The sequence below is a fragment of the Desmodus rotundus genome, chromosome 3 (genome assembly GCF_022682495.2).
Source record: "Desmodus rotundus isolate HL8 chromosome 3, HLdesRot8A.1, whole genome shotgun sequence".
Classification (NCBI taxonomy): domain Eukaryota; kingdom Metazoa; phylum Chordata; class Mammalia; order Chiroptera; family Phyllostomidae; genus Desmodus; species Desmodus rotundus.
This window is the reverse complement of record NC_071389.1, coordinates 33,667,874-33,695,016: the sequence shown is the minus strand read 5'-3', so window position 1 is coordinate 33,695,016 and position 27,143 is coordinate 33,667,874. Positions and strand designations below refer to the sequence as shown.

General features: G+C 40.0%; 1 protein-coding gene across 3 annotated transcripts in view; it reads left to right on the top strand.

The window, feature by feature from the left end:
- The window catches only part of FAF1 (Fas associated factor 1), a 423,880-nt gene that overhangs the window by 367,233 nt on the left and 29,504 nt on the right, over nt 1-27,143 (top strand). For all 3 annotated transcript variants that reach the window (XM_024571040.4, XM_045204230.3, XM_024571039.4), the window contains one exon: nt 13,109-13,324. In XM_024571040.4, the coding sequence (XP_024426808.1) occupies nt 13,109-13,324 (216 nt within the window). The remainder of the gene's footprint in view (nt 1-13,108; nt 13,325-27,143) is intronic.

Here is a 27,143-nt window from a genome sequence, read left to right as displayed (position 1 = left end):
TAGGTCTTGTTTTCTTATCCACTCGGCTACCCTGTGTCTTTTGGTTGGAGCATTTAAGCCATTTACATTTAAGGTGATTATTGATAGATATGTATTTAGTGCCATTTTACTGTTAGATTATTTTCCTCTTTTTTTCTCTCTTTTTCTTCTTCTTAGAGCAAGCCCTTTAACATTTGTTGCAATACTGGTTTGATGTTAACAAACTCCTTTAGCTTTTTCTTGTCTTGGAAGGTCCTTATTTCTCCTTTGATTTTAAATGATAGCCTTGCTGGGTAAAGTAGCCTTAGTTGTAGGTCCTTGCTTTTCATCACCTTGAATATTTCACACCACTTGCTTCTGGCCTGAAATGTTTCCGTTGAAAAATCAGATGCCAGTCTAATTGGTGCTCCCTTGTATGTAACTACCTGCTTTTTTTCTTGCAGCTTTTAGGATTCTCTCCTTGCCTTTGAGGCTTGCTATTTTAATTATGATGTGTCTCATGGTAGGCCTTTTTGATTCCAGCTTGTTTAGGACCTCTGATTTTCCTGTGTCTTTTTCCTTCACCAGATTAGGGAAGTTTTTGGTCATTATTTGTTCAAATAGGTTCTCAATCCCTTGCTTACTGTCTTCTCCTTCTGGTATTCCCATGATGTGAATGTTGTTATGTTTCATGTTATCCAGAATGTTTCTTAAGCTCTCCTCATTTTTTTTTAAATTATTTTTTCATTTTGCTACACTGCTTGGGTGTTTTTTTCTACCTTGTCTTTCAGATCACTGATTCAGTTCTCTGCTTCATGTAATCTATTGTTTATTCCTTCCAGTGTATTATTTATTTCAGGTATTACATTCTTCTATTTCTGACTGGCTCTTTTTTATGGTTTCTATGCGTTTTTTCATGCTGTTGAGTATCCTTATAATTATTACTCTAAATTTTCTATCTGATAAATTGCTTGCCTCCATTTCATCTAGTTCTTCTTCTGGAGAAGTCTCTTGTTCTTTCATTTGGAGTCTCTTTCTTTGACGTCCCACTTTTGCTGCTTCTGTATTTGTTTCTATGTATTGGGTAGTTCTGCAAAGACTCTTGCATGCCTTTGTCGGATGCTGCTTGTGACTGGCCCTGGGCAACCTATTTGGACTATCAGCAATACACAGTGTGTGCCTCCCTCTGCCAGACCATTTGTGTTTAGAAAGAACCAGGCTGTGCACCAAGGCCAGGTTTTACCTGAACTGGACCCAGGGGAGGGTCAGGTAAAGTCTCAGAGCTCCCAGAGATCTGCCTTAGTTTTTAAACTTAATCAGTGATATAGCCTCAAACTGTACTCAGCACCCTGTGGAGCTTAAGTAATTCCTGCCAGTGGGGCTACTGCTTCCCCTCAGGCTGATGCCACTTGTAAAGAAGTGGACTGCCTGAGAAAGACAGCCTCTACAGTACAGGGAATGACCCAGCACAGGGATCCTGGTGGATGTTCCTTCAGTTCTCTCCCCAGAGCCACCAGTCACAGACTCTCCTCACACGTCTCTAGTCCATTTTGCCCCACCACTGCCGGAGCCTAGGGTAAGTGGCTGCAAATGAAATTTTGTATGTTGGCCCTTTAAGAGGCTCTCTGCATCTGCAGCCATCTCTCCCTGGTGGACAGAAACCGCATTGCTTTTCACAGCTGGATGTTATCTGGGTTCCTTTCCTGATTCTGGTACTGTAGGCTGGGAGCCCAGCTTGGGGTTTAGACCTCACACTTCTCAGGGGGATCCTCCCAGCCACTGAAATATCCCTCTGGAACTTCAGCTGCTGCCCATGGGAACCCAGCCAGCCCTCTTGCCCCTCCTCTGCTCTCCCTACCAGCCTTAATGTGGTAAAGTGTTTTCATTTGTCTGTCCTTGGTTATAGGCTTCTCTCCAAATAGCATTCAGGTCGTTATTCAGTATGATTTCTCTATAATTTAGTTGTAATTCCAGATTGGTCCTGGGAGGCTAGTGTAGCTTCCACTCACTCCTCTGCCATCTTGGGTCCCTCAGGACCAGTCATATTTTGCAACTAGTCGTCACTCGCACTTGCCTATTGAGGTGCTCCCAAAAAACCAAGTTTAGGTAGTAGTGTTACTTACTTTATCCCTCTCTCCCAGAGAGTTACGATTAAAGGCTCTTATAAATGCCACCATTAGGAAAATATTTATCTTATATTTATTTTAATTTAATTCGGTCTTATCCAGGTTTTCTTGACCCTAGTTTTCATGGGGAACCAATTAGCATGTTTTAGCATAGTAGTGTATAACAAATGACTCCTTGGGAAGAGCTGGTATTGTGCAGCCTCTGAAAAAAACTTGAGACCCAGAGAGATTATGCAGTATGCCTGTGGTTGCCAAACTGGTTGGACACATCTAGACTAGAAGGCTGGTCACCTGACTTTTCACAATAACAATGCCTCCCCTTTGACCAGAAATTCTAACCCATGTAGTTGCATTAGGAACAAGAATGGTTTTATTATGATGATTATCTCTAGTATTTCAAAATCTGTAGAAAAATGAAGTATTGGATAGTAAAATCACCTTGGTTACAGGGAAATTCCTTAGCATTTGGCCTCATTTTGCTGTGTGGTAACTGTTGGGATGAAATCAGTAAAATCTAGGAAGGCATTTTGATCTGATCCTTGGCTGTGACCCTGAGAAAGGCTTTAAGACTCTTCTGAAGGAAAATACAAAGAAATGACCAAAAAATCTCCCCTATTTTGCTAATCTGTGTACTGACTCTTTCTAAAAGGGTTTCAAGTAACTTACATAAATATCTGCAATTCAAATGAATTTAAAAAAGGAAGAAAAGACTGAGTATCAGAGAAAATAAAGGAAGACAAAGTCAGTGGTATGATTAACACAGTGACAAACATAATCCAGCACAGGCACCTAATGCGTGGGGTAGAGTTCTGGACCTTTGCTCCAGATGAGCCACGAAACTTGTTCTGTTCTTCTCTTGGGCTAAAGCAAAGGAAATAAGATTGTTTACATGTTTCCTTCTGTCTCTCACATCGGATAAAGGCCAGTTCCTCAGGAGGTACCCAGATTATTCAAGTAAGACCTTGAGCAATGTCTCCTGTGGTTTCACTTAAGGAAGAAACTATGCAATATGGTGAATACTATCCCCAACTATATCCAATACCCACAATAGCAATAGCAAGTCATGTTGTAAAAGCTTCTTACAACTTTATGAGATGGAAGCTCATAAGGCCAAAGCACAATTTAGTAAAAGCATCTCTGCAAAGGCCCAAATAACACAATTTTTTGATAGTCCAATTTAAAAGATGGATTTCACAGTAACTAGAGAAATGTATGAACTATGTACCCATTAAGAACGTTTTCCTGAATATTCCTTTTTGCTACTGGGTTTTTGGTAAGTAGAGAGGTTTCAGCTAAACTTTTTGACTCCCACGTCTTTTAATGTCCTTATTCAGCAGATAATTGTTAATCTTCTTCTGTGTGCAAAATACTAAATCAGGTGCTATGGAAACTACATTGTAAGTGTGAGATGCAGGCCCTGCCATTAAGGAGCTCACTATCTAATACAGAGGGCAGAGGAATACAAAATAGCCACAGGAAAAGGTATGTTATAAAAACTGTTCAAATAGTATAGAGTACTGAAGATATTTGGAGGAAGATGATCTGTGCCTAGGCAAGCAACAAGAAAGACTTCACAAAGGAGGGGGCTTTGGAGGATTGGGAAAACTTCGGTGGTTAAAGGTGGAAGTAGAAGAGTATTTTAGATGGACTGATGAATAGATGGATGGGAAAGGGTAGGGCATGGGCTGGGTAATAACGAACAAAGGGAGAAAGGCACAGGGCTTCCTCAGGGAACAGTAAAATAGACACATTTAGAACACAGTCTAATAATTAGAGCTAAGGCTAACAGGGCCAAGTTTTAGAGAGTCGGGGGTGAGAGAGAATGGGCACAAAGCAATTATTGCCCTTTTGCTGCCAGTTCCCATAAACAGAAATGAACAAAGGTGCATTTTTGCCTCTCTACCCGGAGTTGTTCCCTTTTACATTTTGGCACCTCCTCAATTAGAAAATGTTAGATATTATTAAAGACCATTAAATGAGAACAGAAGAGCACGGAATTCAAAGCCTCAGTACTTCCATTCCATCTTCTGATCTGATCTTCACAACCAGTCTCCTAAGTGGATAAGGAAGAGAGCATCATTACCATTGTACAGATGAAGAAAGAAAGGTCACAGCAGGATTTAAAAGCCTACTTTAAAATTCTTACCTACCCGTAGCCTGGTAAAAGCAGAATCAGAGTTCTTATCTGGTATTCTTTCTACCTATTACCGCAAGAATTACCTTAAATAGGTTACTAAAATAAAATGACTCTTTATAATTTGTGTCTTTATTTTATTTTATGTGCTTCTTGGCACCTAAAAATAACACCATTACACTGGGCCATGGGATAATCCTCCCTGCCGTCATCATTATCACTGTCTATTGTGCAATTAATATGTGCTAACCTCTGTGCCGAGCACTTAGCAGACCTTATCTTATTGAATCTCTGCAAAAACTTAGTGTAGTAGCTGCCAATACATAATATACCTCATTATGATTGTAGAAACCATATATCCACAATTTTTCAAATAGTTCTAACTTGAAGTATTCTAGTGTTATCTTCACAAACCATTATAATAGACTAGAAATTCTAGTTTCACAGTATCAAAATCACAACCTACAGACTGTTTTCTCGTGTCCAGCAGCAGCCCAGAGGTTGTATGGCTCAACTGTGGTTTAAGAAATGCGATCATTTCCCTTGACTGACTTTATCCAGCAGTGACACTGTATCTTCAGTAAGCTAGTCATACTCTCTAGAAGGATGGTTGGTTGCCAGGAGCAGAGTAGCTGCCAAGTCGGGTCAGACCCACTGTTCCCCTATAAGATCCGTTCTCCTTCTCTGATGATCTTACCTGGTATCATGACTTCAAATACTGTCTACACGTTGTAATTTCAAATTTGTATCTCCTCCCTTCTGCTGATTTCCAGACTTGAATTGCTAGCCCATCACCTCAGCTTAGATGTCTGTCAACATCACAAACTTGACATGTTTTCTCCTTTTGCACTGTTCCCTATCTTAATAAGCAGAAAATCTTTCCAGTTGTTTTGAGCCAAAACCTTGGAATCATTCTTGACTTCTCTCTTTCATATCCACATTTAAAGAGCATATACTGTGGATTCGACCTTCAAAACATGTGCAGAATTCAAATGCTTCTCACTGACTTCCCTACCAGCACCCTCTTCCAAGCAAACATTATCTGTTACCCTGATACCCTGAGTTACTTTAGTAGCCTCCTGACTTGACTTCCATGCCTTCATTTTTGCCTTTCCTGTGTCTTTCAATAAATCTTTTTATTATTTTAAAAATATTTTTAAAGATTTATTTATTTTAGAGAGAGGGAGAAAGAGAGGGAGAGAAACATCGATCTGTTGCCTCTCATACGATCCCAGGTCAGGGACAGAACCTGCAGCCCAGGCATGTGTCCTGACCAGGAATCAAAGCAGCAACCTGAGCCATGCCGGTCAGGGCTCTTTTTATTTATTTATTTTTGCCTTTTTAAAGCAAAATGTTTATTGGAGTGTTGTATGAAAATGTTTCTAGTCAGAAAATGTATATTAAAAAACTCTGTAGAAAAAAAGACCACACATTTGCCATGCACCTTAAAAATCACCAACACAAAAGCCTAGACCTGCCTGATACAAAAGCCTAGACCCGCTGCAGTCCTCACAGCTAACTCCACTGCACATTGTGCTGACATGCGGAGCGCAGGCGTGAAACTTTTGGAGTAACTCTGGCCTGGAGGAATGTTAGTCCCCTCTTGGATATGCTACTGTGATCAGATCAGAACTGCAGGGTCTGTGTCAGAGCCTCAGCTGGGAAACTAGCTGAACAATCTTGTCCTGGTTGGGTGCCCAGGCCTGGGTGCTGGACTTCATGTACTTGCGCAGTTGCCTCCCCGTGGGCCCGTAGACGGGTGCCCCCTCGCCACTGCTGGGGGCCCCTGAGTGGTTTTTCTCTAGGAGTGGTACTGGGCTCAGTCACATGACAGGGGTTCAGAAGCAATTGCTACATCATGTTACTTCAAAAACCAACAGTGGCTTCATATCTCAAAATAAAAGCTAAAACCTTTATAGTGATTCTAATCAACATCTTTGCAGATTTTTTGTGGGGGACCTGACAAAGTAATTCTAAAAGTAATTCTTTCATTTATATGAAAAGGCAATCAGCCCTGGCCAGGTGGCTCAGTCGGTGGAATGTGGAGTGTCATCCCTTACACCAAAAGGTTGCAGGTCCAATCCCTGGCTAGGGCACATACCTGGGTTGCAGGTTTGATCCCTGGTCAGGGTGCATAGGGGTAGAGGAAACAACTGATAGATTTCTCTCTCTCTCTCTCTCTCTCTCTCTCTCTCTCTCTCTCTCCCCCCTCCCTCCCCCCCGCCCCGCCCCTCCCTCCCGCCCTCTCTAAAATCAGTGAACATATCCTTGAATGAGGATTTTAAAAAAGGCAATAAAACTGGGAGAGACAAAACTGTTGTGAAAAAGAAAAACAAAATTGGAGCACTTGGACTATCTGAGTTCAAGACTTAATGTAATCAAGACAGTGTGGGTATTGGCAAAACGACCCCCATAGATCAATGAAACAAAACAAATAGTCCAGAAATAGACTTGCACATAGTCAATTGATTTTCAACAAAGATGCAAAGGCAATTCAATGGAGAAAGGAAAGTCTTTTCAAAAGATTATGCTGCAGTTATTTGATAGTCATATACCAAAAAAAAAAGTAAAAACACAAAGTGAAAAACCTTTCAATTTATACTTTGCATTACATGTAAAAAGTTAACTCAAAATGGATCATAGACCTAAATGTAAAACCTAAAACTATTAAAGTCATAGAAAAAAACATAGGAGAAAATCTTTATCATCTTGAGTAGCAAAGATTTCTTAGATCTGACACCAACAATATAATCCATAAATAATATCTAAATTACACTTCATCAAAATTAAGAAATTCCATTTGAAAGGCACTGTTAAAAAATTGAAAAAATAAGCCATAGACTGAGAGGGAACCACATATCTAATGTTCAGAATATATAGCAAACTCTCAAAATTCAATAATAAAAGAATTGACCCAAGTTTAAAAATGGGCAAAATATTTGACATTTTATAGAAGAAGATATACACAAGAGCAAATAAGCACATGAAAAGATACTCAGCATTATTAATCATTAGAGACATGCAAATTAAAACCAGGGTAGATACATTCCAATTAGAATGGCTTTTTTAAAAAAAAAAGATCATACCAAGAATGGGCAAAGATGAAGAGCAACTGGAACTCACACATTAATGATAAGAGTCATTACTGGTAGTGCACCCACTCTGGAAAATAATTTGGCACTTTCTTATAAAGTTAAATATACACATAACTCATATGACCCAACAGTCACACTCCTAGGTATTCACATATAAGTGAAATGAAAGTAAGGCCAAAATTCATGTGTACACAAATACTTATAGTGGGTGTATTTTGAGTTGCCAAAAACTGGAAACCACTCAAGTGTTCCTTAGCTGGAAAAGGAATAATCAAATGATATGCCTATACAATGGAATACCACTAAGCAATAAGTAGGAATAAACTGATACATTCAACAACATTGGTGAATCTCAAATGCATTACACTAAATGAAGCAGCCATTTATATATTTATGATTAAATCTATATGACATTCTGGTAGAAGCAAAAATAGGAACAGAAAACAGATTACAGGTTGCCTGGGGCTAGGGATGGGACAGGTGTTTTGGGGGGGGGTGATGGAACTGGCCTTTATCTTGATTGTTGATGGTTATGCAAATACATATATTTGTCAGTATTTATAGAACTATACTTTTAAAAGGATGGGTTTTGCTGTATTTAAATTATACCTTAATTTAAAAATGGAAAAAAATCATTAAGTGGGTTGCTCAAGGCCACATACGATTCAATCATCCCATCCCCTTCGATTCCTCTCAAACTTCAGCTCTTACTCCTCTTGCCCTTATTCAGCTCCAGCCTCTTGGGCTGCCTTGCTGTTCTGTCAACCCAGACACCAGAGTTTAGCAATTTCCGTGACTTCTGCCTATAATACTTCTCTCAGATTTAAATGTCCATGTGATTTCCTTTCTCCTTTCTGCCTTTGCTCATTGAGGCTTACAGTAAAGTTGTGCTCCTCCCCCCGTTCTACCAGCACTCTGCACTCTCTCTATACCTCTCATCACTGTGTAACATGCTACGTAATTTCCTGTGTGTGTATCTGTTATCTTTCTCCCATTCTACTAAAATATAGCTTCCATGTAAGAATTTTTTTTAATCTATATCATTCACTGCTCTTTTCCCATTATCTAGAACAATGTCTCACACATAGGAGGAGCTAGGTAAGAATTTGTGGAATTAATGAATATTAGCTTTAGCCTATTTCACACTCTGCTTCACCTGTCTATCAACTGTTATTTGATGGTTACTCATAGAAGCATAGATCGTGTGTGCATGTATTCATGCACGCATGTGTGTGCAAATTAAGGTGGTCTCCCATTCTTACTATAAAAGATTGGTGTAAGTGTATCTTTCCTGTTTAAAAAATGTGATTGTGTAGAAGCAGTCTTTTCTGGGTTTATATTTCACTATCCGATTTTTTTTAAAAGTCCCCATTTCTCATCCCTTTGATTTAAATACTCTAAATATTCAAGTTTTAGTAAAACAAAGAGTCCAAGATCAGTTCATATATCCAACTTATATGATATAAGGTTTCCCTGTATATCGTATACAGGGAAAGGTTTCCCTGTTTTGTTACAAAACTAAAATGCAGATTAAAAACTATATTCATTGAGCAAACCAAACTGAAGTTAACAATGGTGTTTACTAAGGCTGCTATTCGAGGATAGATGTCCTTTATATCATCGTTTTTCAACCGTGTTTACTTATACGAGGCCTTTGCTTTCAGCCAGTATATTTCAAACTGAGCTACTGATACAATTTTGTTCTTTTTTTGCCAGTAAAACTTGGGTATTTAGATCCCCATATTTAGATGTTAGGTACTTACTACCTAACATCTCTTCATTGTTTCCCACATCATACCAGTGGTGTGGGGTATCTGAGGTCTGTTTCATTCTGGGGAAAAGCCCTGGAGACTGGCTGCATTGAGGAGTAGGCATTGTCTGCACAGTGAATGGAATAATGAGCTACTGTTGTTTATTCTTCTGTAGAATAATTAGTTGAGTTCAGACAATAATATAGCATCTGTTGTTATACTGTGCAGGGAAATGTCAAAACAGAAAGCAAGCAGACAGGTGGATTAAGGGGAGAGCAGGAGGAGAAAGCAGGAAATATCACGTTAAGGACTGATTTAAAGTGGTGCAAAGGGAATAACGATAACACCAAAAACCACCGTAGTCTTTGAGCACAGTGTGACAGCGCGAGGTTGATCCAGGCACTCGCTGAGCGCTGACCATGTGTCAGTACTTGCTAAGTGTTTTATAAACATTACTGCATTTTACATAGGAGCCTTTGTGAGAAAGATGTTAGTGGCCCTATTTCTTATGTGAAGTAACTGAAGTTCTTAAAGACTGTCTCTCACATGCCTAATGGCCAGGATTTGAACCTCTGTCATACCCAAAGCATACTTCCTAATCATATATAACATTTAATTTAAAGATTGACGTTTTTTTAAACTGCAGTGTTAACAGTCAAGGTCATGATTTATCCTTGAGAAGAGTAATTCTCAGGAAGGGGCAAAAGGACTTCTGAGATGCTTGCTCAGGGTGCTAGTTATATAGGTATGTTCCCTTTCAAAAGATGTTGTCCAGTTGTACACCTAACATTTGTACACCTTTTCATATGAATACTATAGTTCAATAAAAACTTAAAACAGTGGCAAAATATGTCATTTAAGTATATCATTTAAAATGTACCATTTTGAGCAAAAGATAAAACTTTACTGACTCAAATTTGGTTAGAAAGTTTAAATGTATATAAACCATGCATGAAAAATTAATAAAGAGTATCTGTTTGGAGTGATAAAAAGGTTTAAGAAAAAATGGTGATGGTAACGCAACGTTGTGAGTATACTTAATACCACTAAATTATACACTTAAAATGCTTTAAAAAGTTAACGAGTATAAACATTCAAGTAATGGCAGTGGCTATCTCTTAGTGGTGAACCTAGAAATTAATTTTAGTGTTTTTATTTAATCTTTTTCAATGAATTTTATTACTTTTATAATCAGGAATAATGTTTTTAATCTCAAAAATATGGTTTTAAAGGACCACAAGTGTTAGAAATAGTCAGATGATCCCATTTAATAGTTTAGCAAATGTATGTAACTCTAATCCACAGAGGTAGTTAACCCCTACGGGCAACTCACAGTTAGCCCCTAAGGGACGCACCTGTAGAAAATTAATCTGAACAGTTGGTGCTGGAGTAAATTAGACCTTAAAGAAAGGAAACTCAGGATGATCAGTTCTTGGTTACTAGAAGGAGAGCCCATGAGATTCAGATTATTTTAGCTTTTGTTGTGCACCTTCTGTGTGTTTACAACCATACTAAGCACTTTCACATGCATTATTTCAGTTAACATGTTAGTTTATTCTATCCCTTATAAATTACATATTGAACATCTATTTCGAGTCATGCACTGACTTGGAATAAGAAGTAAGACATGTTCCCACACCTTAATGTAGCCTGCGGGCTAGTGGCAAACCCAGACATTAACAAATAACTATGGTACGGTATAAGGCATGCAGTAAAGACATAGTACGATGGAATTTAATTATGATATACACAGCATCATGTATTCGTTGGGTTTTTAATCTCTGACAGCATTACTAAATTGGTTTAATACCTGAAAATATTCACTTCCTGCTCATGCTGTCCAAAAAATAATAATAACAAAGCAAAAATAAATAGTTTAACTTCCCATTCTTCTAATTTTTGAACTATATTTCTTATGTCTCCATTTCTGGATATCAGCTTCCCCACATAAAAAATGAAAGTATAGGACTATTTCACTAGTGCAGTCCCAAGCAACCATTAACTAAAGCTTCTTGTTTATCAGACACCACACTGGGAACTTTATATCGTATATGTGGTTCCCATCTTTATAATCCCCTATAAAGTAGGTGATATTACCCAGTGCCACCAGAAGGAATGTAGCTTTCTTTACATACTGCAGAAATTCTTAAGGTTTTTTTGAACACACATTTTAGTATTAGAATCAATCAAATTCTCCTGAATGACACAAATTAATTTCTTATCTATACTAGTGTCTTCGCAAACTTTGTGTTTCTGTTGGTATTTTAAACACATTTTTAAGCAGATAACAATTTACATAAGTCAGAAATCAAAAATATAAAAAGGCTTTGGAAGCAGCCCAAGTGCCCACCAGTAGATGAGTGGATAAAAAGGCTGTGGCACATTTATACGATGGAATACTACTCAGCCATAAAAAAGAAGGAACTCTTTTCCTTTGCAACAGCATGGATGGGCCTGGAGAGTATTATGCTAAGTGAAATAAACCAGTCAGAGAAAGACAAGTATTATATGATTTCACTCATAATTGAGAGCAGGCTGAGAGCTGTCAGGGGGCATGGGGGTGGGGGAGCTGCATGAGGGGGCTGCTGGAGGGATTGACCAAAGAAAGAGAGAGAGAGAGAGAGAGAGAGAAACTCATAGACAGAGACAACAGTGTGTTGATTGCCCGGGAGAGAGGGGGATGGAGGGAGGTGGAGGAGGGTGTAGGGGGGATAAATAGTGAAGGATGAGGACTTGACTTGTGGTGGTGAACACACAACACACTGTACAGATGATGTGTTGTAGAAATGTGCACCTGTAACCTGTATAATTTTGTTAACCAGTGTCACCCCAGTAAATTCAATAAAAAGAAAAGAAAAATCCAGTCATATTCTGTTAATGGAAACTTAATTCAGCTGTGTAAAATATTTCTCATCCCATCCTCAGTTTAATTATTCTTCCACATTGAAAACGTTGAATGCCATTTAATATTATGAAACATCCAACAGTGACAGCTGACAAAGGGTTTTTGCTAATAGCCAGGTTCCTGCTTTTTTCCTAAGAATGTTGGTCCTGACTGGTGTTTTAATTAGCTTCTCAGCAAACTGGGGCATATACCTATTCTAAGTTTCTAAAATTTTTTATCACCCCAAACAAACTCTTTGTATTCCATTTTAACATATTATCCAGTATCTGCAAACTCTGAAATTATTTCTACTTGGGAAATGTGTGTTTTTCAAATATAAATAGTTGGTGTATGTGTGTGTTTTATAAATGCCCCTTATAGCCTTATTCTGTATCCTAAAAAGGAAGCAACTGGGTATTTGATAGCTCTTTCCTCAATCACAAATACCCACGTCTGTTAGTTTAAAAAATAAATAAGTTACCTGTTTCTCCCATGGAGTTATCAGTCAATTTAGTAATATGTGTGTCATCAAGGTGAGATTTATTTTCATTGTCATTTGGGCATAGTACAGCAATTTTCAACCGGCGTGCTGCAAGAAGTTTTAAAACATGCAATACCTGACTATGTAGTCAGGGGCACTGACCTCTTTTCCCTTAGATTGTCAGATAACAAAATGACAACAGGCAACACACAACGATAGCCGTTGGGTGGGAACGCCCTGACTTGAACCATAAATGCACAGGCCATATGAGTTGCATCTTATTGGTCAGGTCACATAATAAAATAAGATTATGTCTCACTGCACCTGATTTTTTAAAAAATCACTTTGGAGTAAAAAGGGTAGGTAATTACTGGTTTTTAAATCAATAAAAATTATACATATTTGTTGTCAGATTGGCAAAAAATATTTTTTTGGTGTACCGCAGAATTTTAGTAGTTTATGCATGCCATGGGATGAAAAGGGGTGAAAATTGCTTGGATCATATTCAGTAAATGAAAAACACAATTCTGTTGTTCAAACTTTAGGCTTGGTCAATAAATGGGCAACAACTTTTTAATGAGTTTCAAGAAAGCAGCAGCTTTTTTCTAGTCTCTCTCTCCCCCTCTCCCTTCATTTCCTTCCATCACATAGTTTAACACCTGGTTTTTGCTCTCCTCAGGCCATTCGGCTCTCCTTAGAGCAGGCCCTGCCTCCAGAGCCAAAAGAAGAAGATGCTGAGCCCGTTAGCAAATTGCGGATCCGGACCCCCAGTGGAGAGTTCCTGGAGCGGCGTTTCCTGGCCAGCAATAAGCTCCAGATTGTCTTTGATTTTGTAGCTTCCAAAGGATTTCCATGGGATGAGTTCAAGTTACTGAGCACCTTTCCTAGGAGAGACGTAAGTTCCTATGTCTGTCTTGGGAAGTGTGTCCAGGTGGGAGCTAGCCCATGACTAGGGCTGGACAGAGGAGTCTAAGGAAAGTCCTGTGGTACAGCTACAAGACTACACACCCATCAGTTCTTCACTGTCCTGCACAACATCTTTCTTTGGGGAAGGTATGGCTTTCCAGGCCAGCAGATATATGTCCAGTAGCCCATGCTAGCATTTAAGTACTAAGTCTTTCTTTTTTCTCAGCTGTTTCCTCTGTTCCAGCATCATACAGGTTTTCCCAAGATATCATCTCTATATACCTCAGAATGGATCTGAAAATTGTGTGTTTAAATACCTTAACAATTAGATCAAGGTCAATGATTAAAGGGTTTACTAAGAATAAGTCATATTAAACCAAGAGTATTTTGTATTAGCATGGGCAGGCAGGAATGGTAACCTATATTCACTTCAAAACTGCATTTCAGCAAGAGACTTAATAGTCTCTCATAGTATTCTGGGGCAAAGTAGAGAGATAAACAAACAGGTGGGTTCATTACTGATTAAATGGTGGTGTCCAGAAAGTGTTGACAAAGAGACTGCTCTCTCCTTAGAGGGAACCAAGAGGTTTTATATTTAATCCTTTATTATTCAACTGTGCTTATTAGTACCTCAAATGAAGACACTATCAGATTTTTGGATTGTGGAAAGTAAGATTCAAGAAAATACTAAAATACTAAAACAGTAGACAAAAATGAACCTAGAGAGATATTATGGAAATATATAGAGAGAGATTACTGCATTGGGTTTAGAAAAGCAATTGCTCGAGTTTGGGATGGAAAGACCATGCTTTACAGAGATTATGGTTTAATTAAGCTGAATACAAGGTCTGTCCAGAAGATATCCAGCCATATAATATGAAAAATAGAGACATTTATTGAAGAAGATGTAAGATAAACATTGTACGTAGGACAATGATGACTCAGTCCCCTTCAAAGTAGGTACCTTGGGACCTCACACACTTCTCCCAGTTGCCCACCATCAGCTGCCCCATTGTATTTTCCTGAATCTCATCAACAGTGTGAAATCTTTTCCCTTTCAAAGGTAATTTTAGTTTTGGGAAAAGCCAGAAGTCTCAGGGCACCAAATCTGGGCTGCAGTGGGGGCTGAGTCATCTGGGTGATTCGATGTTTTGGAAAAAAACTGCATGAGACGTGATGCACAAGCAGGTGTGTTGTCATGATGAAGCTGCCAATCATTCATTACATCATCCCCAAAAGCCTTCTGAATCATCCAAGTAGTTTCTGGGGAAGAACGTTGAAGCTTAACACAAAATTTGATGCAGATTCGTTGTTCTGCTCACTCAGTCGTTTTGAATGTGCTGGCCGCACAGTACATATGTTCACTCAATGGCATCTACTGCCCCCACTGACTAGTACAGTGAAGTCATCATTGTTCACGCATGTGCATTCCAGTACATTCTCCTTGGCTGCCAGGTTCCATCGATGTCATGCAAACCATTCTCATTATATTAACGATGGCTTGACTTTTTCCAGACAGACCTCATATCCATTAATAATGTGTTTTATCTGCCAAGAAAAAGCTAGCTATATTTTTAGAGGTATAATCTTATAAGCCCAGCAAGAGGATAACTTGATGGTCCTATTCAGCACTATACTAAGATAAACTCCCCCTGAAAGAGTCCTCAGACTCCATGCTCAAGTGTGAAGAAACAGAAGCCTGTCTAGAGCGGGGCTGACAGGAAGGGGAGGGAACTGGAAATTGTATCATTAGAGGAACATTTCCTCTAGAGAAGGAAAGGCCACAGGAGACGTGATTGTTGTCTTCACTAACTGAAGGCCTGCCATGAAAAAAGAGATCTGACTGCGAGGCGCCAGGGACAGAAGTGGGACCAGTTGAAAGTTACAGGAGGCAAGAAAGTATCCTGAAAAAAGTATAATATTTTCTAAGAGACGAATGTCTTGTGTTGTAAGGTAGTGGTTTTTCTATCCCTGGAGATAATCTAACACTAGAGAATGATCCCTTTTCAGCAATAATGGATATATATTGGAGAAGGACTTGTCCTTGGTGTTCCTATTTTATATGGGATGGGGCTTGGACTAGCTTACCTTTAAATACATAGTAAATCTTAATATTCTGTGATGCTGTTATGACCAGGTAATACAAAGTTTAGTAACCCGGACTTTCTTTAACACAAAAAACCAAGAATTTAGTTAACATTCATCTTAGTCCTTCACATTGGCCGTGAGATTTGCAGGATAGAGACAGAAACCAGTGATAAGTTTAGCTCCACCACTCAGCCACAACACTAGGTAGGATGAGGATCCTACTATCACTTATGTCTAAATGCACAAGACTAGAGTGGACCCCAGATGCTGGCCGTTGGCCTGTCTCTCACTAGCTCACCTACTGCTCCGAAATCTTCCTCTTTGTTCATGTGCTATACCGTGTACAAACCTACACAAGGATCACAGGTGCACGAGCTGTGTGAACCACCCGTCCCAGTACCTTAAATTCTGCCACTGTAGTTGAACTCTACATGTGTGAAGCTTAGAAAAGAGCCACTATTAAGGGGTTCAAGATCAGCCTTGTGTTCTATGATGAACATCTCACCTTGAAGAATTTACAAAACTTAGAAGCTAAATTAGTCCTTCCCAAACCTTGTTCTGTTTTCTTTTTCAATCAAGGTACAATTGACGTATAATTTTATTAGTGTTAGGTGTACAATGTAATGATTCGATATTTGTGTATATTGCAAAATGAACACCGCAGTAAGTCTAGTTGACATCAGTCACCATACATTGTGACTAAAGTTTTGTGTGTGTGATGAGAACTTTAAGATGCCAGCCCTTGGTTACTTTCATTCCCTTTCTGGGCCTCATCTGTAAAATGGAAGTACTGGAAGAGATGGAGTCTAAGGACCTTCCTGGCTTTTGAAATTAAACTTTCTTTTCTTTCAAATTAATTTTTAAACCTACTTTTGGGGGTGGGGTGGGAGAAGGAATCTCTTAAGAGGATCTGGGTTTTATGACCGGTGTTAATGACAGGTTAAAAATGTGGACCGCTGCAAGTAGGGGAAGTGTGAAGTGAAAGGCAGAGGGTTCTTAGGAAGAAGAAGCTTCTTGGGCCTGCTTGCCTTGAACTTTACTGACCAAGAATTCAGCCTCTTCAGTGCAGACTGTGTAAAGTGTCAGTATGGGTTAGCCCTAAATGGAGGATCAGTCACTTAGTCTTAGAGAAAATTTACTCTTGATTTAGATCTCAATTATGCATGCTTTGTTTTGCACTGCTAAAGAACACTACTCAATCTGGTTAACAGTCTCATCTCCTAATGTCCCTTTCATACCTGACCCCATTTCTATCTCCATCCCCATCCCAAGGGCATTTAAATTAAGTTTGGCCCAGTTGCTTAGAAAAAAAGTCTAACCAAAGTTTTTGTTCCTATAGGAGAAATCACGAGCTTCCCAGTATCCGTCACACGTTCCTTTTATGATCCTTGGTCAACCTGAGATTATCTTCTACATAGTGGTTTTTCCAAAGCCCCACTCTGATCATCCTCATTCTTGTTCTAAAACTTTCGTCACTCCCTACTGCCCTAGGATAAGTAAAGACCCCTTAGAATGTTTTCAAAAACTTTACAATCTGGTTCATACCTACATTTTTCACCTTAAATGCTGCCTCTCGTTACTTATTTCCATTACCAGGTGATAGGAGACTTCTCACTAAAGACACAAGAGACTCTCACGCCTCTGCTTTTTTATATTCTGTTCTCTCTTCCTTGAATATCCACTCTTCCTGCTTTCCTGACCTGTTGGAACCCATCTTTTAATGTATATCTCAAATCTCATCCTCTCTGGAAATCCTTCTGCTTCTCCCAAGGTCTTCACCTATGTACCCATTGCCGTTTGTACATTCCTCTCTCTTAGCTCTTGTCCTATTGTCGTACAATTATTTACAGAACCTGTCCATATCATGTTCATGTCTGTCCCCCCTGAGCCAGGATGGTACCTCGCCCATAAACATTCAGTTACTGAATGTTCAGTTGTGGAATGTTATTGACCTCAGGTCTGATCCTAAATCTCTGATTCCAGAGTGAACTAGAGAGGTTGTTCCAAGTAAGAACAGATGCCCTACGCCCACCCAGATTCCAGACTCAAACCTAAACCCAGAAAGCCCACCCAAGACTCATTTGACCTCCTAGAGCCAGGGGTGGGGTGAGAGTTAATGGCCCTTCATCCTTCTCTGAATGCTTTTTCAAGTCAAATGACTAGTGTTTTTGCAAGGCTATTCTGTAACAGCCATCTGTGTCTGCAAGGATTAGGATCTAATTTGTAAGAGTCATCTTAAATTACAGCCAAACTAAAGACTGTTAAAAAGCACATCTTAAGACCTCACCACTTTAATAACAAAAACATAAGACTTAACTCTAGGAGTCTTATTGCATCTTCAGCCTTTTCTCCACAAAGCAGAGGCAGGTTTCTCACCAAAGGATCTGTTAAACGTTCTTCTGCACCCCCACCCCCCAACCAAAACAATACTTCATGTTAAGATTTCCCAGCTGCCCAGCTATTTACCGGATGTCTGGTGGGTATACCATTGAACTGAACACTGTGAAATGACCAGAATAGCAGCAGACACAGGCCTTCCCCAGAAAAGCTGATTGTCAGGATGCTGGGAACATTGTTTGTTATTTTGTTCTCCATTTTGCTAATAAGTTACCAAGAGAACATTCACAATACTCTGGTAGTATTCACTTCAGAGCTTTTGTCATTAAGCTCTCTCTCTTGGATGTGTTAGAGTCACGTGAACATCAGTGGCCTATTTGCCTTACAAGGTATTTGGTGGTGAAGTAGTTGCGTCCTAAAGCTGAGGAATGACACCAAACCCCCACTACTACTCACCCAGGGTAAGGGGCCCCTATCAGCGCCCCAGTTCCCCTCTAGACCTACAGTGGCCCAGTGCCACTTAGTGTGAGGTTGTCAGTATCCCCCAACCTTCTTTCTTCTCTTTCCTCCTCCTTTTCCCACCCCTCCCCTTCTTTCCAATTCTGTATTACTCTTTTTATCCTCTATTTCCACTCTTGCCTCCTCATTTCTCTATCCCACAGTTCTTTTCCTACCTACCTCCTCTGCTTTGATTATTATTTCCATCTGTTCATATCCATGTCACTCAGAGAAGCTCCCCCACAACTGAAAAGTGAGGTCTTTCTATTTATAAAATGCAGAGTGCATTGGAAAGAAGGATGGTAATGGCAGGTTAGCTTCAGGAAGGATGGCGTGTGTGCCCTGTCACTTATGTAATTACATAGCACCTGTTCTTACCCCAAAAACATTTCTTCCTCCAGATCTATAGATGTGAACCACAAAATAGAAAAACATGCATTCAAAAATACAGTATCAGACATTTTATGCATATTCTTTATTTTAAATATATTTTATTGATTATGCTATTACAGTTGTCTCGATTTTTCCCCATTTGTTTCACTCTGCCTGGCATCCCTCTTCCCTTCAGCAGTCCTCTCCCCCAACTTAGTTCATGTCTGTGGGTCATACATATGAGTTCTTTGGTTTCTTCATTTCCTATACTACTCCTTTTTTTTCTTACAACCTTATTCTTTTAAAAAAATATTTTACTTATTTATTTTTAGAGAAAGAGAGGGAGAGAAACATCAAAGTCTGGTTGCCTCTTGAGTGCCCCCAACTGGAGACCTGGCCCACAACCTAGGCATGTGCCCTGACTGGGGATCAAACCAGCAACCCTTTGGTTCGCAGGCTGGTGCTCAATCCACTGAACCACACCAGCCAGGGCCCATTTCCTATACAATTCTTAACATCCCTTGTCTGTTTTATGCCTACCAGTTCTGTTTCTTAATCCCTGTACCTTTTCCCCCACTCTTTCCCCCTTTTTCCTCCCAGCTGATAACTCTCCAGATGATCTCTGTCTATGATTCTATTCCTGTTCTAGTTGTTTGATTAGTTTGTTTTTTTAGATTCAATTGTTGATAGTTGTGAATTTGTTGCCATTTTAATGTTCATAGTTTTGATCTTCTTTTTCTTAAATAAATCCCTTTAACATTTCATGTAATAACGGCTTGGTGATGATGAACTACTTTAGCTTTACCTTGTCTGGGAAGTACTTTATCTGCCCTAACATTCTAAATGATAGCTTTGCTGGATAGAGTAATCTAGGTTGTAGGTCCTTGCTTTTCACCACTTTGAATACTTCTTGCCAGTCCCTTGTAGCCTGTAAAGTTCCTTTTGAGAAATCATCTTAACAGTCTTACGGAACTCCTTTGTAGGTAACTCTCTACTTTTCTCTTGCTACTTTTAAGATTCTCTCTTTATCTTCAACCTTTGGCATTTTAATTATGATGTGTCTTGAAGTGAGCCTCTTTGCATCCATCTTGTTTGGGATTCTCTGAGCTTCCTGGACTTGTATGTCTATGTCCTTCACCAAATTAGGGAAGTTTTCTTTCATTATTTTTTCAAACAAATTTTCAATTTCTTGCTCTTCCTCTTCTCCTTCTGGCATCCCTATGATTCAGATGTTGGCACATTTGGAGATGTCCCAGATTCTTCTTATACCATCCTCATTTTTTTGAATTCTTGTTTCTTCTTTCTGTTCAGGTTGAATGTTTATTTCTTCCCTATGTTCCAAATCATTGATTTGAATCCTGGCTTCCTTCCCTTCGCTATTGGTTTCCTGCAGATTTTTCTTTATTTCACTTAGTGTAACTTTCATTTCTTCTTTTATGTTTACTCCATACTCAATGAGTTCTTGGAGCATCCTGATAGCTAGTGTTTTGAACTCTGCTTCTGATGGTTGGTTATCTCTGTTTCATTCAGTTCTTTTTCTGAGATTTTGTTCTGTTCTTTCATTTGGGCTATGTTTCTTTGTCTCCTCAATTTGGCAGGCTCCCTGTGTTTGTTTCTGTGTATTAGGTATAGCTGCTTTGACTCCCTGTCTTAGTAGCGTGACCTACTATAAAAAAGGCACCTGTAAATTGTGTGGGGCAGAGTCTTAGATAATCACCAGGCGGGGTAACCCACTTCACTGCTTTGTGGCTGTGTGTAGGGGGAGGGCTTGGAGAGGAGACAGTGCCACTGCCTGACCTCTGGTGGTTTGCCCCACACTCTCCCAGTTTCTAGTCACTTCACCCACTCCCTGTATGCAACTGGCACCCTTCTAACTGTTGCCCTGGTACTGAATCCCAGAGTAGGTGGGTTTGCTTACGTTCTGAGATTGTGCGGGCCCTTTAAGCAAATTCTTCTGAAAATCCAGCAGTTTCTTCCACCCCAACCCCCACTGCTTTTTATAGCCAGAAGTAATGGGGATTTATCTTCCTGGCACTGGAACCCTGGGCTGTGTGGTCTTACCTGGGGCTAGGATCACTTGCTCCCAAGGTATCCCTCCTGATTTTTATCTACCACACGTGAATCTGGGGCCCCCATTCCATTGGTGCTGCTGCCTCTCTGCACCACACCACATCTCCTCTCATCTCCGCCAGTCTCCACGTCTCCACCCCTCCTACCCATCTGAAGGGTGAATGTGGCTTCCTTAAATCCATGGTTGTCAGACTTCCATGCAGTTCGATTTTCTGCCATTTCTGGGTGGTATTTGTTTTGAGGTTTAGTTATAATTCTCTCTGTGGTTGTGCAAGGAGGCAAAGTGTGTCTACTTACGCCTCCATCTTGACCAGAAGTCCCCATTTTATGTGTATTCTAAAACAAAGAACTGAATGTACTTTTATATTTTTCCCCAGCTTTCTAGGGGTTTTTTCCTCCATAAGTATAACTCATAAATGTTTTATTTCCCCCTCTAGTGTTTAAAGGAAGATGAGAATGAGTATGAACAAGCTTCTAGCAGGGTTTTTCACATAGTAGGCCCTCAGTAAAGGTTTGTTTAAATGAAGTGAGGGGAAAGCCTTACAAATTAAGGGATGCAGATTACTTCCTCTGTCACCCATCTGCTTTTATCACACTGAGCACTAAGCTTGACACAGGGAACATAGTGCTGAGAAATAGTGACATGTTTCCCACCCTTGTAGAACTTAAAGTCTATATCCGCAAGCCACTGTTGGATGATGTCTGACTTTATCGATAATGCAAGGATGTTATTTGTCACCATAAGGATATATAAGTAGTTTAATTTACACTTCATTCATGTATTTGTTCTTTCTTATATAGCAAGACATTTGCTCAGTAACCAATCTGACAGCCTCCATACCAGACGAAATAAAAGAAATTGTTACTAACCTTGAAGAGTTCACATTTTAGTGAAAACACACACCTAAGGCAAGTGCATTACTGATTTGTACCCACAGCCCTGGCTGGTGTGGCTCAGTGGATTGAGCACCAGCCTGCGAACCAAAGGGTTGCTGTTTTGATTCCTGGTCAGGGCACATGGCTAGGTTGCGCGCCAGGAGGCAACCCATCAATGTTTCTCTCACACATTGATGTTTCTCTACCTCTCTTTCTCCTTTGCACTCTCTCTAAAAATAAATAAATAAAATCTTTAAGAAAACAAAATAAAAACAAATTTGTACCTACAGAAATATAGGTAATTTCAGCCTGTAGTGATAAGGGAAGACATTATAAAGGAAATGGATTTGACCTGAGCCTTGCAGAGAGAGATGTTGGGTGAGTGGAAACACAGAAGCATAGTTACAAGTAAAAGTTTCACTCTCAGTTAGACCTGTGTCTCAGCCGCAGGCCATCATATACCTGCTGTGCGACATTGGACAACTCACTTGGGTCTGCTAAACTTTAATTTCTCCACCTTTGAAAAGGGAATAATAATATCCAGCTCAGAGAATTGTGGTAAGTGTTAAATAAGTGAATGTAAACCACTATGTACCAACCACAAAACAAATAATTTCTGCTATAATTATTCTAAGTGGAGAGAGGCGGAGATGAGGGGAAAGGCTTACAGATAAAGAAAGCATGATAGCAGTGAATTCTTTCTCTACAGCAACGGTAGGCATTTTTATGGCTAAAAATGTCCAAATGCTCTAATCTGGATTTAAGAATGTATCAACAGGATCATGGTATCTCCTGTTCGAAAGGGTCGCAGACGTGGCAAGGACAACAGTCACTTTGCAGGTAGCACGGTCAAAGCACGGTAACATTAGTGTTTTCCTCAAGTCACTCGGGCAGTTACAGTAGTAGGGCTGGCACTAAAACCCCAAGTTCTCCTATGGCCATTGCTTCTCTAAGATTGTTGTTCATTTTAAAAGTCTGTTAATAGATTAGAGAGTTCCACTTAAAAACTAGAGCCATAGGACAATAAAACTAGAAAATCAACATTAGAGACCACCTAGTAAATGCAATAAATTGGGGCTGTAAGCACCAATATTTAAAAACATTCTGTACTTAAATGACTTTCATGTGCTAATGCCTCTAATATTGCAGTGGGATTGATTTTCAATATATATTAGACTGAGTTTGATTTTAAAAACAAAACAGAACAGAACCAGAAGGAAAAGCTTTAATGCCATCGAACTACCTGTCAACTGACGGTCATTGGCACCAATTCAATGCCAACAGGAATCCCCAATTTAGGGTGCAGTGAAGAAGGAAACGTTATTCAGTGCAAAACAGCTCAATTGTGACTGAGCACAGGAAAACAGTACTGCTGTAGAACAGCTCAACTGTGATACAGTACAGCTGTGAGAACAGCAAGGCTCTGAGGCAGCCCTGAGGCCAGACCCCTCTCCCGTACACTGATCCGCTCTCTTCTGCTCTGCTCCGGTCTGCTTCACTTCTGCCAGTCTGTGCTGGCCTGCTCTGCTCCGGTGAGACATTTTCAGTGTTTCAGTTCAGCCAGGAAGACACTGTCTTCAGTCTTCAGTCTTCGGTGGAACGGGAAAGTATATTCCCAGAGCCAGAGGGGAGCTGGCTTTTATGGACAGAAGTCCCTACCCCTGGTTCCTCATTGGCCTGTCCTCACGCACACATAAGGACTCCAAATCCTCAAAGTTTGATTGGTCCAAAAGGCTATCCTGACTGGTCAGAATGGAGGCACTCTAGTTGGTCAGAACTGCACAACTGTGATTGGATGGGGAAAGCCTCAGTTGTTGGTTGAAATAGGATTTCAGGAACTCCTCTATAAGGGCTGGCTCAGATGGCTGGAACACGGTGCAGGCTGGCAGTTCAGTGCGGGCTTCTCCCTGCAGTGCAGTTTGTGTGAAAGGCTCCTGTATAGAAAGGGCTGCTAGTCTCTGTTTTGTTTTGTTTTTTAATTTGAGCCTAGTGAGTCAGCAGGAGCCTGTCTTAGTAAGTGCCTTCTTTCTCAGGGTTCACATACCTATTTGTACCTTAAAAAGCTATGCTTTCAAGATAAAGCAGAGTGAAGCATCTAATCAGTGAAATACATGTTAAAATTACTACTGCTGAGCTTGCTCCAGTTTCCCTCAGATGTGTTGTATCACCATATCTAATTATTTTAGATTTTCCTGTTCCTAAGTGATCAAGATTTGGAGAATAAGAACTATGATTGTGGAGTATAATGCAATTAATACCTAGTTGGTCACAGTATCAGTTCTGCCTCTAAAGTTCTCTCAGATCTGTTCTTTTTCTCTCCTTCCCCACATATCACTGCTCAGGTCTTCATAGCCCAGATTGGCTATGGCTTCCTAATTCATCTTCCTGACTCCAGTCGCCTACCCCACCTCCCATCCATTCTCCCCATCATCTCCCTGGCTATTTTTCTGAAACATAGGTTTGATAGTATCTCATCTCTCTCCTACTTAAAAGCCTCCAGTGGTTCTAAATGGCCTACAGGAAAAGGCCAACACTCCTTACCAAAGCATACAAAATCCTTTACAGTCTCACACTGTCTCCTTTCCATGCTCAGTTCTTTTCCCTCCCTCCCATTACTTCTTTCACCACATGCATCCCACCATTAAACCACAAAATACTTCACGACTGAACGAAACCAAGAGATCTTTCTTACTCAGGTGCAAAATGCATTCACAGAGTCATTTCACGCCTCTTCTTTTGGGCTTTCCAGAGGTAGCAGGACAGGTGGCATTAGTGCCATTCAGCAGATGGGGAGCGTGAGGGCCTGAGGTGAAATGACTTCCTTGAGAGCGTACACACAGGAGATGGCCACACAGACCTACAGCCGAAGCCTTTTGATTGCTTTATTTTCTAAAGTGATGTAAGGAAAAATGCTCCTGGGGTATTTTAACCACAGGACATGCGAGTTTATAGGTTGAAGTCAATTGGTAAACTATTTGCATAATGTTTATAGCAAAAGTTCTAAAAGAGTGACATTGCTGCTTTTTTAATAGTTCTGTGTGGAAAACACTAATCTGGCATAGCAGCAGTCTAAAGGGAACACTAAAGGCAACACTAAAGGGAAAAAATTCCTAGCAAGGGTCGTTCATATTTCTTCAGGTTATTCATTTTGTTTAAGAAATATATTAGTTACCAAATTGTAAGGTTTAATTGATTTTAAGTAATGACATGAAACATCTTACTCCTTGACAATGTCTGACACACTCAATCAGTCGGAAGAGTCATAGTAAAGGGGTCTCTGCTTTATCACTGGAATAGTTGAGGAGATGGAATAGAGGGAAAGCAATGCGTGTAGGGGAAGGAACATTGGGCTGAGAATCAGAAGAACATGTATTAGTTGTATAGCCTTGAACAAGGCTCACCCCTCGCTGAATCTCAGTTTTTTCTCTATAAAACAGAAACGGTAAATTCTTCTCCCAGAACCACAGCATGGCTCCAGTTAGGCAGTGTACGCAATAGTGCTGTGTAAACCGTGAGATACTATCTCAATACAAAAAGTAATGGTGGTCACGATGAGTATCTAACAACCAAATGTTTAGGATAAGGTGTTTTTTAATAATAGCAGTTTTGAGGTTAGTATACTAGGTAGTGTTCTGAGTGCCCTGTATCTCTTTTAATCCTAAAAACTATTCCAAAGGTAAATATTCACACTACCTTCACAGAGATGGGGGATCTCAGGCACAAAAGAGGGTAAGAAACTTGCCCAACGTCGTAGTGAATATCAGAACCAGATACAAACCTAAGTGTGTGACTTTAGGGTCTGTGCTCTTATTCCCTATGCAGTTATGCCTCCTGAGCCAACTAAGGAATAAATAAGTGAGGTAGTTTATCATCTAGGAACATATTTTCAATGTGCAAATGAAGCTCAGTTTTATACATGTGGAAAGATGTTGTCATCTCTAATTTCTTCATATTGTCTTTGTAATTCCTATTCCTAGGTCACAGCCAAATGTAGGTAATATGTACACTTCAGTTGCATTTCACACTCTGTTTTTCCAACAGTCTTTAATTTTGCCAGGCACTGTGCCAGGTGCTAAGAAATAAGGGTTGGTCCTTGCTTTTGAGACACCCCTGGACTCTTATACAAACAATCCTCGTAGTGCAGTTCATGGGTCCGAAGAGTAGTCAGACAAAAAGGAAAATAGATATCAGAGTTGGCAAAGATCCCTGCTGGCCTGGGCACCCAAGAAGAACTTTGTAAATAGGAGAAAGCAAGTGAACAAAACTTTGAGATAGGATTTTTGGTGGGCTGGTAAAGACGGTACAGTCACCAGCAGCTGGACAGCTTGAGGAAAGACGCTAATGTTGGAATATTCAAGGCATAGCTACCTGGTGGAATGTAGATCACATTGATTGAAATATGAGGTTTATGCAGTAAAGTTCTGAGAAAAGGCTGAAGGAAGGTTGTGTAAAACCAGACAAGAAAGCTTATTCCATGTAAAGTCTGTTGAGCAAGGGAATGTCGTGGCTGTTGTCATCAAAATGAGAATAATCACCTGTACATTACTCCACAACTTACAGACTCGCATTACCTGGCACATCACAGGTGCTTAGTAAATGCCAGTCCCCTGATCTCTTTCTCTCCTCATCATCTTCGTGATCGCACTCGGTCGTCTGGTTTTAAACGCCATGCATACAGTTACAACTCCAAAGTGTGTGTCTCTAGCCCAAGCTCTCTCCTTAACTCCAGGCAGGTATTTATACGTACAGCTGCCTACTCCTCATCTCCATGTTATGTCTAATTGGCAATTCAAATTAAACATAGTTAAAGCCAAACCACTGATCCCTGCCCTTCCTCAAACTTCCCCTAATAGTCTTCCTCATCTCATTAAAGGGCAACCTCATTTTTTTGTTGTTGTTCAGATCAGAAAACCTTGTAATCCTCTTTGATTTCTCTTTCTCTCACTTCTCTATCCAACTCATAAACAAATTCTATAGGTTTTACCTTCAAAATATTTCCCGAACGTACTTTTCACTGCCTCTACAAAACTGAGATTGATATGATACTTGGTGGGCTGGTAAAGACAGAACATTGTCCACCAGCCAGGACAACTAAACCATAGTCCAAGCCTCTATAATTGCTTGTCCAAATTATTGCAGTCGTGTTCTAACTGGCCCCTCTGTCTCCATGCAGCTGCCCCCTGGCCCCAGTCTCTTTCTCTAAAAAACAGCCAAAGTGATTTTTTAAAATATAAGGCAGATTATATCACTTTTTCTCCTCAAAACCCTGAAATGGTTTCCCATCTAGTTCAGAGTTTTCAAAAGGTGCTCCAGGTGTGGCCCCCCAGCGTTTCTCTGACCCCACTCAGTCTCACCCAGTCAGCCAGCTATTCCGTGCTATTTTTGAAATACCACAGAACATTTTCCCATCTCCGGGCCTTGCCTTTAAACATTCTTCCTCTAGATACCTATATTGCTCATTCCCTTACTTTCTCCAGGTCTCTGCTCAGATAGTGCCTTTTCACTCAGTCCTTTCTGACCAACTCATACAGAATAACAACAGTCTATCTTCCCTCCTCTCTGCCCCC